The sequence below is a fragment of the Kwoniella botswanensis genome, chromosome 1, assembly GCF_036426115.1.
Source record: "Kwoniella botswanensis chromosome 1, complete sequence".
NCBI classification, from domain to species: Eukaryota; Fungi; Basidiomycota; class Tremellomycetes; order Tremellales; family Cryptococcaceae; genus Kwoniella; species Kwoniella botswanensis.
In genome coordinates, this window is record NC_088599.1 from 7,832,992 (window position 1) to 7,848,653 (window position 15,662).

At 46.4% G+C, this 15,662-nt stretch overlaps 4 protein-coding genes and 1 non-coding gene across 5 annotated transcripts; 3 read left to right on the plus strand and 2 right to left on the minus strand.

Annotated features, from left to right (window-relative positions):
- Positions 1-243: 243 nt before the first annotated feature.
- On the minus strand, positions 244-6,926 carry L199_002951 (uncharacterized protein; the record flags this gene model as incomplete). The annotated part of the gene is made up of 24 exons (XM_064888689.1): positions 244-450; positions 513-657; positions 742-866; positions 930-1,013; positions 1,090-1,292; positions 1,351-1,550; positions 1,622-1,749; positions 1,816-2,032; positions 2,085-2,243; positions 2,319-2,431; positions 2,501-2,734; positions 2,799-3,525; positions 3,573-3,972; positions 4,021-4,201; positions 4,405-4,791; positions 4,845-4,952; positions 5,049-5,096; positions 5,150-5,332; positions 5,391-5,571; positions 5,621-5,895; positions 5,953-6,162; positions 6,225-6,374; positions 6,446-6,579; positions 6,656-6,926. The coding sequence occupies 24 exons, from the start codon at positions 6,924-6,926 to the stop codon at positions 244-246; spliced, it is 5,070 nt and encodes a 1,689-aa protein (XP_064744761.1).
- A 307-nt stretch (positions 6,927-7,233) lies between these two features.
- L199_002952 (uncharacterized protein) lies at positions 7,234-9,394 on the plus strand (the record flags this gene model as incomplete). The annotated part of the gene is made up of 11 exons (XM_064888690.1): positions 7,234-7,477; positions 7,535-7,593; positions 7,713-7,758; positions 7,816-7,927; positions 7,985-8,105; positions 8,244-8,640; positions 8,712-8,816; positions 8,884-8,894; positions 8,943-8,992; positions 9,066-9,212; positions 9,286-9,394. The coding sequence occupies 11 exons, from the start codon at positions 7,234-7,236 to the stop codon at positions 9,392-9,394; spliced, it is 1,401 nt and encodes a 466-aa protein (XP_064744762.1).
- Positions 9,395-9,965: 571 nt separating this feature from the next.
- Positions 9,966-11,246, plus strand: L199_002953 (uncharacterized protein; the record flags this gene model as incomplete). The annotated part of the gene is made up of 1 exon (XM_064888691.1): positions 9,966-11,246. One exon carries the CDS (start codon positions 9,966-9,968, stop codon positions 11,244-11,246), a length of 1,281 nt encoding a protein of 426 aa, XP_064744763.1.
- Positions 11,247-11,384: 138 nt separating this feature from the next.
- On the minus strand, positions 11,385-11,499 carry L199_002954. Its single transcript, XR_010449957.1, has one exon. It is a non-coding gene; the product is annotated as a 5S ribosomal RNA (ribosomal RNA).
- A 1,788-nt stretch (positions 11,500-13,287) lies between these two features.
- Positions 13,288-15,549, plus strand: L199_002955 (uncharacterized protein; the record flags this gene model as incomplete). The annotated part of the gene is made up of 3 exons (XM_064888692.1): positions 13,288-14,145; positions 14,230-14,336; positions 14,397-15,549. The coding sequence occupies 3 exons, from the start codon at positions 13,288-13,290 to the stop codon at positions 15,547-15,549; spliced, it is 2,118 nt and encodes a 705-aa protein (XP_064744764.1).
- Between the last annotated feature and the right edge of the window lie 113 nt (positions 15,550-15,662).

Consider the following 15,662-nt stretch of genomic DNA (forward strand, 5'->3'; position numbering starts at 1 on the left):
GAGGAATGAGGCGTCAGGCTTGCATTTTCAGCAGCGAGACCTCTTTCACCTCCACTCAATATTTCAAGACCTGGCCAATTTGAGTCACGTAAAATTGTTCGTAACGGGAAGAGCGGAAGCAATTTCACAAGCGAAGACCATCAGTCTGGACCACTGATATACCGCCGACGTCATGTTCACTTCATTACAGCTGCGTTAGATACAGATACATCCACCCACTTCACTCTTCCTTAGCTCGATGGATCAAATATCAAATATCTCTTCACTCAAACCTTCTTCTACAGCTTCCCAATCTACTCCCACTCCTCCATAAACACCTTCAAACGTATCGATACTAGCCCTAGAGAAGAAAGGTTGTAATTCATATATACTATTCAGCGTTCTAACAGAAGATAATCTAGGTTTTCTCGCTCCGTTTTCGGATTGTTCTGAAAGCACAAGTGGTTCATACTATAGGATACACAGATCAATCAATCCTCATGATGTCATGTTAGGAAGATCGTCTGACTCACTGGTGATTTATCTGAACTTGATCGACCTCTATGACCGTCATTATCACTCAAGATGTTGGCTAAACAATCCATCAATGCTTCTGGCTCGTACCCCTCAGTGGGGTAGACGGCATCGGTAGTATCTGTCACGAACATCCATTGATGACTGCATGATTTCCACAACACCAATGCCAATCAGCATGACCGTGTAAACAAGGTGTGAAGTCTGATCAGTGAGATCTTCACTTACACTTGGAAATCTTCCGATTGTATCACCAACAGCAGATCCAGGAATTTACAAGCTGCCAATACGAGTTGCAAAGCCTCAGATCCATCATCAGGCGGATCGTCCATTGTGAGTTCAAAGATCCGTAGCTACAATCACGACCAAACAAACAAGTCAGATCAGGACCAAGTGCAAAATGAAAGGGTACTAACCAGCTCCGTTAAGATGACTGGCCAAAAGTTGGTGAGATGTTGTGGAGAGATGCGACACATCAAAACCCTTAGACAGAGATATACCTATCAAGTATACACAATGGTAGTCAGCCTACACCACCTTACTTCCAAGTTGTCCAATCGGTATGAATCCGCTCACCTCGCTGTGTACTCGAGGTGACAGTTGACTGCTCCTGAGCAACTCGACAAGTTTCTCCTGTATGGCAGGTAATTGCACAAGGTAATGATTGTTCTCCGCGGAAAGCAAGACGAAACTCAGCCTCCTCAGGTTGAGCGATTTCACTAGCATCTCTTGTTCTCGATTGGAAAATATATTCGCTGAAGATGCTGAAGTGATTTTACCTGGTTTTGATGTTTGCAAATTAGCTTATACCTTGGAAAGGATTTCGTCATTATTCACCTAATAGATCGGCGAATCTTTCTTTATCAGAATCCATTAATCCGCATATCAGAGTTTTCCAATATCCTATATCATCCTCATTCTTATGTTTGAAGAATCGAGAATCATTGAATATATCTCCTATCTGAGTTCGCCAGGTTTTATGTGCCGAGGGGATTTTGGTGATTTCCAGAAGCAGGCGCAAGACACTCGGCTCAATCCTGCGGCAAATCAGCGCACTCCGATGAATCCTAAAGATACAAACTTCCGGTCCAGGGTAATCTGTGCTCACTTTTGCTTCCTGAATACCGGTGTGACAATCGACACCATCATACCACTGCACGCGGCGTTCACTCGATCCGTATCAACCAGCAACAGTCTAAGATTCGGTATGACAGCGATTGAGAGAAACCCATATATCTGCACATGCACAAATGCTACGTGTCAGCCCGAGCCTACACCCGATGCAGTAGAGACCGTTCTTACCTGTTCCAGGCCCTTCTCCACGTTAATCTTCTCGGTATCTCCCGGACTAGCTGTCCCAGCAATCATACGCGTCCACAACCCAGCTTCTGCTACCTTGGTGGAGTTTGTGACTACCATGTCCAATACCTTAGCGTAGGTGTCTTGCAGGTCCCTCCGTAGTCTTCGATCTTCCAATGCACTGGTTTTCGAGACGATCAAACTCAAAGCGGTCAAACATCTATCACACATGACGTCAGCCAAACATACGCACGTATTGGATAGAGACTCACTTGAGAACGAGGAATAACTGGACTCTAGCCGAATTCGATCCAAGAGATCCTATGATAACCTTGGCGAATCCAAATAACGTAGGCCATACCTGAACAGCTATGGGAGCCTCTAGTCGGGATATATACGCTTCGAGGAAAGCTAGGTATGCAGGGTCCGCTCTAATCATAATAATCACGCAACATGTCAGCTTCCAAGAAGTCAGGCGTTTCCCTAGCTTTGGCAGATGGGCTCACCTGAACTCGGAAGATGTCCTGCCTGATCTTCCGGCGACAGCTTCACAGACTATCTCCACCAGCCTTTGTGCGCTGGGCGTCAGAGTATCTACGCAGTCGAACGTAGCCAAATCCTGTTGATAGTAATGATTTCCAGTTCAGCAACTCCCCTCAAGACAACGATGAGATGAAGGATTGCTTACCGTAATTTCATTCGAGTTCGTAGCCCAAACATGGATGCAACTAGTGATCACGCCTAGAGGTTGAGTCTTGAATATCTTCTCCAAAACCTTCTTCACACGAGATCTGATTCTGTCATACGTCTGTAATTTGGATGACGAGGAAGTGGTCGAAGTCGAAGTGGACCTGGTAATTGTCCAAGAAAGCAATAGGGCATGTATAGCATCATCAAGGTACCTTGGGTATTCGGTCTTCGCCTGCCGACGATATCATGTATTAGCTCATTACTTTGTCGTAAATAACGCCTTCAGTCAGGCTTACCGATTCGTCCGTTGGTGCCTCCACGGTGAATACACCTGACATCAAGCCCAAAAGACCTTTTTCACCTTCACCTTGTTTACCCAGATCATCATGCTTGACTCCAGGTCCAGAGGACAACAGTATCAGAACTCGTTCCATCGCATTGAGTATCATGATTACCTCCGCGTCGGTGACTAAAAGCTTTTCATCCTTGACCGAGGCTTCACAGCGGATATACACGCTGTCAATATGGGTTGACAAGTACCGCAACTGCTGAGCGAAACATTCCGATAAAGCTTGTAGAAGACCAGTCCGAGCTGTCGATAGCTGAGGTAATGTCATCAAGACAAAGTCCACCCAATGTTGTAAGACTGGCAAATTACTAGTTGACAGTACAGCTTCGATTGCGAGTTTGACTAGATTGAGTTCGAATTCGGAATCTGTAGGAGATTGATAGAACTTTTCGTTCAGAGATGGAGATCGACGGTGGTTGAATGATTTGCTCGCCGAAGATGCGCTGAACGCCGAATGAAGTAGATGAAGTAGCTTGCTCTGTAAGGTCATCCGCTTATGTTCTACCGCAGAGGAGAGCTTGATGACAAGAGACGTTTTGATACTAGCGAGCTGATTATGAGATACATCTCCACGTGAAACGATCGTTTGCAAAAGTTCAATAGCCGAAGCTTGAAGTCGTATGATCGGCGGGGCAGCTTCGCGAATCGCTTGAGAAGCTTCCGTAGTCATGAATCTATTCCAGTATCAGCCACTATTCACAAGCCTTGTTGCTATACTCACCTGATCAACAAAGCGACCATTACCTCCAGGTAGGTGACAGCATTGGGCAACGATGCTTCCACTCTTTTGACCAGGGTAGAGTGGATAGTCTGTCTGATTTCAGTCGAATGGCAAGCTTTACTCAGCCCTTGGCCGCCGAATTTGAACAAAATCGAGATATTGTCAACCAGGTGGCATAGGAGGCTCAAGTCTACTGGTGTAGCGTATGTGTCCTCGTGATATCGAACATCTGGGTCAAGTAGACGAGTGATGATAGGATCAAGCACCCGAAAGTATGATCGTAGATTAAGTCGCATCCATGTTTCCGCTTGTCGCTGAACTTCTGGATCCGATGATCGCAATGCATCGAGCACCATACTGATAGGGATGTTGAACATTTCTCCGGGTAACATTGTATCGTCTGCTAGATAGTCAATACATAACCACCAGACTCAGATGTCCAACTCACCCGTCAAACGCCACAGGATCCCAAAAGCATCGAAGGTTGCACTGTTGAGCGGTCTATCCGCCATTCTCCGAGCAATGACATTCTCGAGTGTATGAGGTTCCGCCATCTGATTGTACTCCCACAAAAGCTCTACAGCTCGGATATGGTACGGTGCAGCATCAGGGCGGAGATACCGAAATAGCTGACAAAGTCAGCGAAGATCCACGTAAACGTTACTCACAGAGTCGAGGATAGCAGACATCGTTTCTTCCAAAGTTATGACCACAGGAGGTTTGAACGCGGAGCAACGCGAGGTTTTGAGAGCAGCAGTTACCAAAGACTCGATGACACTGAAAGAAGACACCTTTCCAAATGTCAGCTCGATCCCTTCGCTTCTGCACGTACCTTTGAGAGCGCTTGCACAAGCCCAGAGAGCCAATTCTCTCCATCTACTAGGTCTAAGGTGGGTACCTCGTTATCCAGCAAAGCTATCACTATGTTAACTGCATCTAACAAACTCTCAGGCTCCTTGGAATGATTGAGCAAAGCGTTATGACAGATGTCGAAAGCGAGGACGGTTATATGAGGGAGGACTTTTGTATTGATCCTTTCGTGAGCGACATTGGGCTGTCCATCCGATTGATACAACATCTCCGGCACAGACGGTCCTTCAGACACAGGCTTATCGTCGGTCGAGGAGTCCCTTGAGGCTGCATTTAAAGGGATGAGGTGTAGTAGGCCAGCTGCTAGGCGAAAAGCGTCTCTTGAGGCATCTTCTGTGAGGGTGTTTGACTGACCGAACGGTCAACTGAGCGTCTTGACGAACATGATGAAACGAGACTTACCGCGATGGCACCTAGAATCAAATCAAGTAATACCGGTATATGAACGGAGTTGACTTCTTCGTCATGTTGAGGTACAGCAGATATGAGCCATTGCACCAGTTGAATGCCCTAACAGTCAGCTAAAGTCAATCGGCTTCGAGGACGTACATCTGATTCCCTAGCATCAAGCTCTGCTTCCACAGATGCATATAGCAGTTTCCACACAATGATAGGCTCAATGGCCTCATAAACAGCGAGCGCAGTGCCAATCACCTAATCTCTTTGTCAGCTGAACTGAATGGACATAACACATGTGAACTACCGACCTCTTCTGGTAGAACGTCCGTCGAGGCCGAAGTGGCGTTCTTGATCGCTCGTAAAGCTGGAATCGCCAGTCTCTCGGACAGGGCTGCACCGACTTCCCATTTGTCCAAAAAGGACAGGAAGATCTTGAATGGTCTTTGAGCATCTGACCCGTCCGTGGTAGTACTGAGACGTTCCATGTCGCTCTACGAAAACTGGTGAGCTTGCCATCTCACCGTGAAAAGAGAGTCCAATCCAACTCACTTGCAGTGTTGATGAGAGAAGTTCCAGGCCATTTTCTCTGAAATACGCAATTTGTTCCGCCGACACTTCTCCTGTGCCAAGGAGCCAAGTATAGACCCTCCTGCTCAAAGATAACTCTCTCTGCAGGAGGACTCCACTAGCAGCACGCACCAAGATTTCTTGATCATTCCGATCGGCATCTCTGTACAGATATAAGCGTCTTAAATGTCAAATTACACACTACGACTCACTTCAAAAGCGGTTCATGCAACTTTAGTATCCTCAAAAGCAAATCCAGCCCGTGCCTTCTGACAAGTACATTCTCATCTCCCAATGCAGCTGAGACGCCGCGGATCATCAGGCCAACATCAGAGTCTCCTTGTTCCGGGGGGTTGAGGAGTCGTCGAGAAAGGTAATTGAGTGCTGAGAGACGGGATTGAGGGGAGGATATGAGAATGAGGAATATGTTTTTGAGAAAGCATGAAGGTGTGATGGCCTCTGAGACTCTGTCAAGGAGAGACAAGATCTATCAATGGGAGTGAGCTTCACGTTGGCAATCTGGCAGACAAAAGGGACAGCTTACCTTGTCAAAGAAGTCACCAGTCTCCTCCTCCATCCCAGGGAGCAAGGCCAATACTAAAGCTTTAGTTGCTGGTCTAAGTTCTGAGCCTAGAGGTAGATAATATGTTTCATAGATGTTAATGAGAAGAGGTCGCACAGAAGTGGTAGCATATTGGAAGAAAGGGAAGAGGCCCGACGACCATATCAGAAGGTCTCGCTTTAGCCCTTCTACCTGTAAGAGTCGTCAGCTTTGTCTCGCTCAACAGCTCTGTACCGGAAAGCCCTAAGACGTACCCCTATTATATTAAAGATGTAGGCATACACGTCCAACGCTCGCTGATGGACACCGGCAGGTAAAGCGGGGTTCAAGCATTGTGCAAGACGTTTTGATACGATGAGCTTTCTAGGTATCTCAGGATATGGTGGTGAAGGCGATTGCAGGGTCTACTCGCATTCGTAAGAAGATACGTCAGTCGTACGCTCTGCTCTTTGATTTAACAGATATGATCACATACCTTTAACAACCTCGACAGGAATGAAATGAAATCCGCCCATTCGTTCACACTTTCAAAAGCTTGTAAGCTCTTGTCCACCAGCTGAGCGTATTTCTTGTACTTTGCATCACTGGCCAGGAGAGAAGTCGTAGCAGCTATAATATGATGGGTCAGTCTGAGTCTTTTACCCAGGCGTTGTCGTTGTCGGCGAGATGTAAGGAGAATACTCACCTTTACCTGCCCTGCGTCTGAGCTCGGGCGTCGTCCTTCCGCTTGATCCAGCACTATGAGTATCCTCCTGATTCACACTTATCTGAGATGCGTTGGAAGTACTCCTTGATCTTCCGGGAGCTATCAGCTTTGCCAGTCGCCCATGAGACCCCCTCCTACGAGGTTTTGATGGGTCTGGGTTGGGTGATTCAGGTCTGGGAGAAGAAGGGGCGGATGACGATGACCCCGCATTGTTGATAGGTGGTTCGTTGAGTATCGGTAGATTGGGCATTACGAGGCTATATCTGTCTGTTCAGGTCGCTATCTATCCTAGCATCTATGGGCTGAACACGAACTCTTGACCTGATGGGTCCTTCGCTGTCGAGAGAAGGGTATGAAGACAAGATGACACGTCTTTCACTTGTAGATTGACAACAACACTTGAACATTGATCCACCTCCACTTGCACCAGTCAACCTCTGAACTCTTCAGTTCCGAAAAAACACCTTAGCAAATTAAGATAAACTGGCAGCATCTCAAGCAGTATAAATTCGATAAACAATAGAGAGCAGCAACAGCATAGTGACCGATCCAAGGCGATGGGCTTGAACGACTACATACCCCATCTCCCACTCAAATTCTGGGAACGTATACGATTTCCGAACAAGTTCACCCGAGATCTCGCCTGGGGACTAATAATTGGCGTGACATTCTCTTTATCCTCGACATCTTTTGCTTTACTGTTTCAGGATTGGAGACGAAAGAGAGCTATAGCTAGGATACCTCCAAGGCCTATAGAGATCAGGAGTGACGAAATAGTCAATGGAGTCATCGGATTGATCGGTGCGTAGACCGCTTAGGCTGTAAGTTGCTGTAAGGAGCTGAGATTGTGTCATATAGGTAATACACCGTTGATAAGGATAAATTCATTGAGTGATGCTCTGGGGGTGGAGATACTGGTGAGTACTGTGCTCGCTGGAAAACAACATACGCTGATCCGAGCTGGACATCAAAGGGTAAAGCAGAGGTATGTCCATATTTGTCCTCTCCTTTGAAGTCAAGGCTAACCTTTCAATAGTACCTCAATCCAGGAGGCTCGGTGAAAGACAGAGTTGCACTGAAAAGTGAGCAACCCTTCCAAATGTCTGCAATGGAGGGTTGAGCTCAATTATGAACCACAGTAATCGAAGATGCGGAAGCGCAGGGGTTATTGCATCCCAATACGGGCTCAGTGCTGTTCGAGGGTACAGTGGGTAGTACAGGTATATCTTTAGCAACTGTTGGCAGAGCAAAGTAAGTGGATCAAGCGATCTCAGATATGGTGGCCCACTGATCTATAAAACAATTTAGAGGGTATGAATGTTGTATCATCATGCCTGACGATGTGGCCATTGAGAAAGTCCAGGTTTTAGAAAAGCTCGGTGCACAGGTAGAGAGGGTCAGACCAGCCAGTATAGTGGATGAGAAACAGGTAGGCCCATTATACAGATGAAAGAGTACCAGATATTATCAGCTGATGTCACTGCATGAATCATCAGTTTGTCGTGAGTTCGTCGTCAACATACTCGGCTATCCACTCCAGCCCACTGATATACGATATGCTATTCAGAACCTAGCTAGGAAGAGAGCCCTAGAATTCGGTAACACGCCATTGATCGATCCACCCAAATCAGATCCAGAGGTAGTTGTCTCGACCAAAGCCAATTCATCTGAAGTAGGACACGAAGTGAATCCATCGGACTCCCTCGTCCCATCAATCAAATTACCGGAATTGCTCAGACCTGCACCGGAAACTAAACCTCGAGGGTTCTTCGCTGACCAATTTGAAAATGAATCTAATTTCTACGCTCATTATAAAGGTACTGGACCAGAAATATTGAGACAGACAAGTGGGAACTTGGATGCGTTCGTCAGTGGTGCTGGAACAGGCGGGACCGTTGCTGGAACGGGAATGTTCTTGAAGAAGGCTTTACCAGATTTGAAGATCGTCTTATCTGATCCGGAAGGTTAGTTCATGGATTAACGTAAGACACAGCACAGGGGGGACGCTTGTGCTGACCTGATTTCGATATTTCAGGATCTGGGCTATATAATAAGGTGAAATTTAACGTGATGTTTGATACAAAAGAGAGAGAAGGAACCAAGAGGAGGCATCAGGTCGATACTGTGGTAGAAGGCATTGGTGAGACATGACTGCATCATTGATGATACGGTGATGTGAGGTCATAGCTAATGACAAGCAAATTTAGGGATCAACCGAGTACGTCGGACTTGTCCAGAGAAGAATGAAATGCTGACCTCTTTGTAGATCACACAAAACTTCGCACTCGGATTGAACGTGATTGATGATGCTTATCGGTATGTGTCGCCCCTATATCTTCAACAAGTGATCAACAACACTTGCTGATCAAGCCGTACATCCCGATCATAGGATATCGGATGCAGAAGCAGTCGCGATGTCACGATATCTCGTAGCCCACGACGGACTATACCTCGGCTCGTCTAGTGCATGTAACCTTGTCGCTTGTGTTAGATTAGCGAAGACCCTCGGTAAAGGTAGTCGTATAGCAACGATACTGTGAGTCCGCCCCTTTCTTTCCCTCGCTTTATCGTCGACCATGCTCGTGCTAAAACGCATACGCATTGATTAGGTGCGATTCGGGATCCAGACATCAGAGTAAATTCTGGTCGGACGAATATCTGAAGGCGAACGACATACCTATAGATCCAAGTATAATAGATCGCTTGTTAGAATCATAACGATGCAAAACCCAAACGCTCGATATCCGTTATCAAAGCAACCACCATCAATGGAGATCCACAAAGTGTCTCACAGTGTCGCCTCGCAGAGCGTTGCGCCTGGTTGATCCGCCCAGATTGTTCCACTCCTTTCTTTCACGCTCCACACGCCAATTAGAAAGACCGTTTTACGTGCCCGCCTTTTTACGTGCCCGCTTTTCAGTGCCGTCGCCTGTCATCTTTCAAGACGGGACGTCGCATAGCATTTGGCTCATCCCATCACCCGTATTTCAAGAACTCTGACAGGAACGTCCGATATGCGCGGAGTTCTTTTGTTTTCTCACAGAATCATATTCAGCTCTGACATTGCTAGAACATAACCTTTGTTCATTTTTGTGTCGGTTAGCGTCGACTGAGAAAGAACTTAGAATCCTTGGTCTTTCTGCCTTCGATCACCCTAAGACGTATACATAGTGTCTACGCTACACACGTTCCTCGCAAGGTATAAGTAGCTCTTGGGAACATTCAATTGCATTTGCCGCTTTGTTCAATTTTAACCACTTACTAAACTTTCTAATTTGGACTTGTGACCATGGATTCTCGATCTGACCCGGCCGATCAGGCCCGAGTACGACACACTTTAGAAGACCCTGCTTATCTGTCCAGTAGTGATAATCGCCCTCGACAATCTCGTCCTAGAGCCAGCTCCTCCGCTGCCGCCGGTGGATCTGGTGCATTCACAGACATTCCAGATCATGGATTCCGTTCCGACACCGATGGACGACCTAGGGCTCCGTCCAGAAGTGCCAGCTTACGAGAACCCCGAGGTGGTCAATCTGGGTATGATATCCATCCATCCATGGGAGGATATGGGCCTCTTGGAAGCCTCGGAGGAATGGGATATCCTGCAGGTCCTTATCTTCCATACGATCGTGGATATCCTACTGATTGCGGCCCTCCATCTTTTTACCCCCAAGGTGGCTTTCCTTCCATCCACTCCTTCGATCAGTATGATGGATCAACGACCCCTCGATATCCTCCTGCGTGTACTCCGCGACTTTCTCCGAGGTTATCACCTGAGACAGCATTTGACTCAGCGAGGCCCCCCTTATTTGGCTCACCCAGACGGGGACCATCATCCGGGTCATCCGATGAGACACGCTCGGATCGCCCACCGGGGGCAAGAAGATCAACGAGGCAGCCAACGTCCAGAAATTTTGAATACATTTCTACTTCGGGCCATGAAAGATCTTCTGGGAATACAGGCAAGAGCAAGATACACAAACACAGGGAGATCCCTTCGATCCGCCTCGATACTACAGCGACGAACCAACAGACTTACAAGATCCAAGGTGAGACCAAGACTCTGATATTTGGAGATATCCAATTCACCTGGAATGAACAAGGCGATTGTGTGACAGTCAGATCTTTAGACGGATTACCATTCAAGCAAGTCATACGTCATGATAAATGGAATTCCAATTTCGGTCCCGCTGCTACTATAGTCTTCGCCAAGCATCGACCACCAAGGGATGAAGATCCTGCACAAGAGGAGGAAGATATCCCTGTCAGAGTTACACTGAGCGAGGCGTACGTGTCGACTGGTCCAACTGCGTCGGATCGCGCCCAGAGAACGGGTGTGTGGTTACCTGGGTCTAATGCACTAGAAGAAAATGAAGGAATTTTCACAAGAACTGGGACCGGTACTACTCCTGAACGATCGAGACGTAGTTCTCCAGGACACGAAACTTTTCCGGAATTTATGTATGATAGACGTGAGTCGATGGTGACTCATTCTGGGGGCGATGACTTCCAGCCAAGTGAAGGGACATCAAACTCGCCGGAAAGACCCAAAGCGAGAGGCTCCAGGTAGATCAGGTTCCAACAAGTACAGCAAAGACCATATTGACATAGCAGGATTGATTGAGTATCAGACCAATCGAAGCGTAGAATACTTTCTCCTATGCATGATCCCATTGACAGAAGCTGGTGGGGATGGGGCAGAAACAAAAACTACAGACCTTGGGATTCCCAACTGGTCCCCCACGTTGGTACTAACTGAGCGACACCCAGCTTAACCTGCGCAGATCTGACGGGATGCGGGGTCTCTGGGTTCTATGACCGTAGATGGGAGGTTGTCATCCTCCTCACATCGCGTGCAACGATCGCTTCCCCCTACAGGGAATGGGATCAAGTGTCCGCCTCGAGCTGGTGAGAGGATGAGGATGAGGATTTCGAAATTCACTCCTCGAGTCTTTCCTCTATCAGGCATTCCATCAACTTGTACGGCCTTGCACCGTGTCAGTGTATCTTTTCAAAGAAGCAAGTGACTTCCGTGAGCGAGAAGCCTCTATACGACTCTTCCCCGGGGCGACAAAGAAAGCATCATCGGCAACTTCGGAAGCATGAGCCGAACAGCCTATTCCATGCTAATTCCTATCCGCTCGGAACAATCTTATCCGCATGATAGATGCGCGATAGTCTATTCAAAACGCTGCTGTATTTGTGTCTCGAGCACGAACCAGTACATGTACAAACGCACATTAGTTAGATCCACTACCAGATCTGAAAGCCAAATCCGCCACATCTTGCAGGAATTGAGGGATCGAGAAATCGAGAGTTGCCTAAAACAGATGAAAAGGCTTAAAACAGGCGTCGATCAATTTTTCAGTTTTTCGTTGAGATATACAGCACCAAGCGGGAGATCGGCTGTTTTGCTTGTTCCTGAATATCACCACCATCATTTATTTAAACATCAATTAAGACATGAAGATGGAGGTCAAAAGGAGAAGAGAGAATCAAAGTTTCGATTTATGTTGATATGCCCTGGGATGTCTGGAATAGTACTGCAACTGCTAGTCGAAAGAGGGAAATTATGCACATCTGCTGTAGCCCTTCTACTTCTACATAATAACGTCATTGTATCATATCCTATCGCTTGGCCGTCAGTAGTGTTGTTCCCACAAACTGGGTTTTCGGCTCAGCACATACTTTGTAATTAACTGTAGGGCCAAAAGGGAAAAGGAAGCACGACCCTTGACAATAGTTAGTCTGTAATTGATCTGAAGCATTACACTACGATACAGGAATACCAATTAACACATGCTTCATTGTCATCAGATTAGTTCTCATCACGCATCTTCAGATATTAACGATACACATTCACCATCAAGCACGTCGGCAAGAACGGTCAGCAATCAAGCCAAGGGGTTCAGGACAAGCGGAGGTGACAACCACGACCTGAATCACGATTAGATCTCTGTTTACCCTGTCCAAGATCGACCAGGATCCAACAATCAACACCATATCACAGCAATCCATCTATCAACATTTAACAATACATTATTCAACATTTTTATCCTTTCAGCAATCATATATCGTTAGTCGGTCTTGACGACTCGCAAAATCATCTGTATAATATCTTGATCCGAAACAAAACAGTATCTACCCACCACCGCATCAAGTCCGACATACCCATCTACACATCCCAGTTGGTATCCCTTCCCTTCGGTCGTCAGTATCTTCGGTGAAGAAGAGGAGGCTCAAGCATATCAAAGAACCGAAGTACCTGAACCTAGACAGACGAAGGACGTCAGTGTAGTCCTTTGAAGATTGTGTTAGGAAAGGAGTGGGGGAAGTGCATACAATCTCGACACGATATATTGTATGTCAATCTGTCTGTGCATCGGACAAAGATCTTCACCATCTCCGAGATAGTATCAATCCATCAAAACATTCAAAAAACAGGTATATATCGTCAACCCGAACGGGTCATACGTGTTCTGTTCATCGGATAACGCTTTGTGCTCTTTGAGAAGGAGAATCCGCCCTACTAGCTTTAGCTTGAAATTTTAGTCTATCTCAAACATCCCTTATGAAGCGTCAAACCAACCTATAAAAACAAATCATTAGAAATGAAGGAAAGAAAGTCGACAGACAGAGCGGCATCCATCTCATCCACTTTCTCAATGTCTACCTCCCCCTTATCTCGTTTCACCTCATCTACGACTCAACCTGCACTTGAGGAACTCAAATTGTCCAACATCCTAAATGGCGATACATGCCCTCCGATATCGTTCATTGATTTTGCAACGTTCATAGCGAACAAGGAGTTTACAACGGAGAACTTGCTATTTATACTTTGGTATAAGAGTTACAAGACTAGATTTGATAAGTTGGAATCAAAGAAAAAGGAAAGTATACCGATACCTAGTACGAGGCTTGGTGATAGGTTTAATCCTTATGGGTATTTAGATCGACCAGCGGACGAAGAACAGACCAAACCAGAGCAGCAACAGCAACAGCAACAGCAGGAAACACCGGTGGTGTTCAATGAACCTTTTAGAAGTAGGAGTGCATCATCTTCCAACAAACAAGTTCAAATTGCCCAACATCAACACCAACAGCAGAATTGTCCACATCCAACTTCCTCATGCTATTGCGTTGAACACAATAGACCCGCGCCGAATTGCCGACGAACCAGTAGGTTATTATCTATCACTCATTCGTTGCTAGGTGCAAGACGTCCATCCTCCACTTCACACTCTCACGAGAGTAACCCCTTACGATCGATTTTACACCAAAAACCGTATCCACCTTTACCACCTGCTGGAACAGTGTTTGCCGAACCATCCCAACAACCCATGAGAGAAGAGGCTCAGAGAGCTTTCGCGACGTTCTTGAGGAAAGGAGGAAGTAGAGAATTGAGTATCAGTGATGAGTTGAGGGAATATACAAAGCTCTGTTTGGTCAAGAGTACGGCACCGGAAGTTGTGAGTTTCTGAATCATCATGCTACATTCTCGGCTTGTGTTGACTTGACCAATGGCTGATGTCATCTGTCGTCTACCTGGTTAGTTCCTACCCCTATACGAGGAGATATATCATACCGTTGAGACCCAGAGTTTACCACATTTCCTTCAACATGCAAGGAGTAACATAAATCGTCCGAAGCAAGTTTTCTGGTATGTCTTCATTATTCTTCAACACCCCGCAAGAATTCGCTGACATACGCTCTCACGCAGGTATACGGTCGGCGCAGCAGATTTTGCAGTCGGAGCAGTGATATACCTTCTCCTCACTTTACTTCTCCCTGCTCATCCCTTCGGTCATCGAGCCTGGCGGTTATTCTCAATCGTCTTCGTGGCTTTCGGAGCTATGCAGGCGTACTCTGCCTATCGAGGATTCTGCTCTCAGGTCTGGGGACGATCTCACCGACAGGTCAGACCTTGGGAAATGGATGATCTAGATGATGAAGAGACATTAGTGGAAAGTACAGCTGGCAACGAATCGGAACTGAAAAATGAGTCGTACCTCGCTGAACCGATACCTTCCATCAATCGCAAAGAGATAAACATTAGCCTACCGGATGAAGTTAGACCATTAGCTGATTTAGGTGGGACTGCCAGTGTACCTTCAGAGGAAGGTGAAGATCTGATGATCAAGGAGGTTGGTGTAAACTCGTTATCGAAATCCGATTCAATCACTGTCGCTTTACCCGTTCTGGAAGATAAGGCTCTGGCTCCCTCTGTAGAGAATGGTAAGGAGATGACAGAAGTTGAGAAGCGACAGTCTGAAATCAGAAGGTCGACCGTCAAAGCACCAACTGCATCTGAGGCCTTCCCAATCACAGACGACATGTATGTTGGTATGGTCTCATCGAATGCTTACAGGACAATTCCAAAATCGAATAGGGCCGATCCCAGCAGACAGAGAAAGGAGATATCACCTTTTGTCAGTGATGAACCGATCTTTCGTTCTTCAGCTTCATCCGTCAGAGGCTCAATCACCAATCCCAACACCAATTCTATTCCTTTGGCACGTTCGAAATCTCGATTATACTCTATGACCAGTCAGAGGGCGAATAAAGAAATATCCAATATCCTCTTAAAACTCAGACGATCAACGGCAGATCCACCAGAAGACGAATATCTAGATCCATTGTCTTCAACTTCTTCTTCGTCCACGAGGAAACATAAATTGAGATCTAGGAGATTGACCAGAAAGGAACGAAAGGAAAAGCCAAAGATATTTGGACCGGAGAAATTGGTTGAGGATCCACGGATCAAGCGGGTTTATAGTGAGATCAAAAGAGATATATTGATTGTAGGTAGTTTGGTGGCTTCTGTTTGGATTGTACTTTGCTTGGCAGTCCCCTGCGCTGGATTGGCTTCATAAATTCCTCTCAACTTGTTTGTACATAGTGTAAGGTCGATATTATAATTGTACTGTAAAATTAGTAGTACCTCATTCTCATACATGTAGTACACTATCCGGATAGGAACACATGC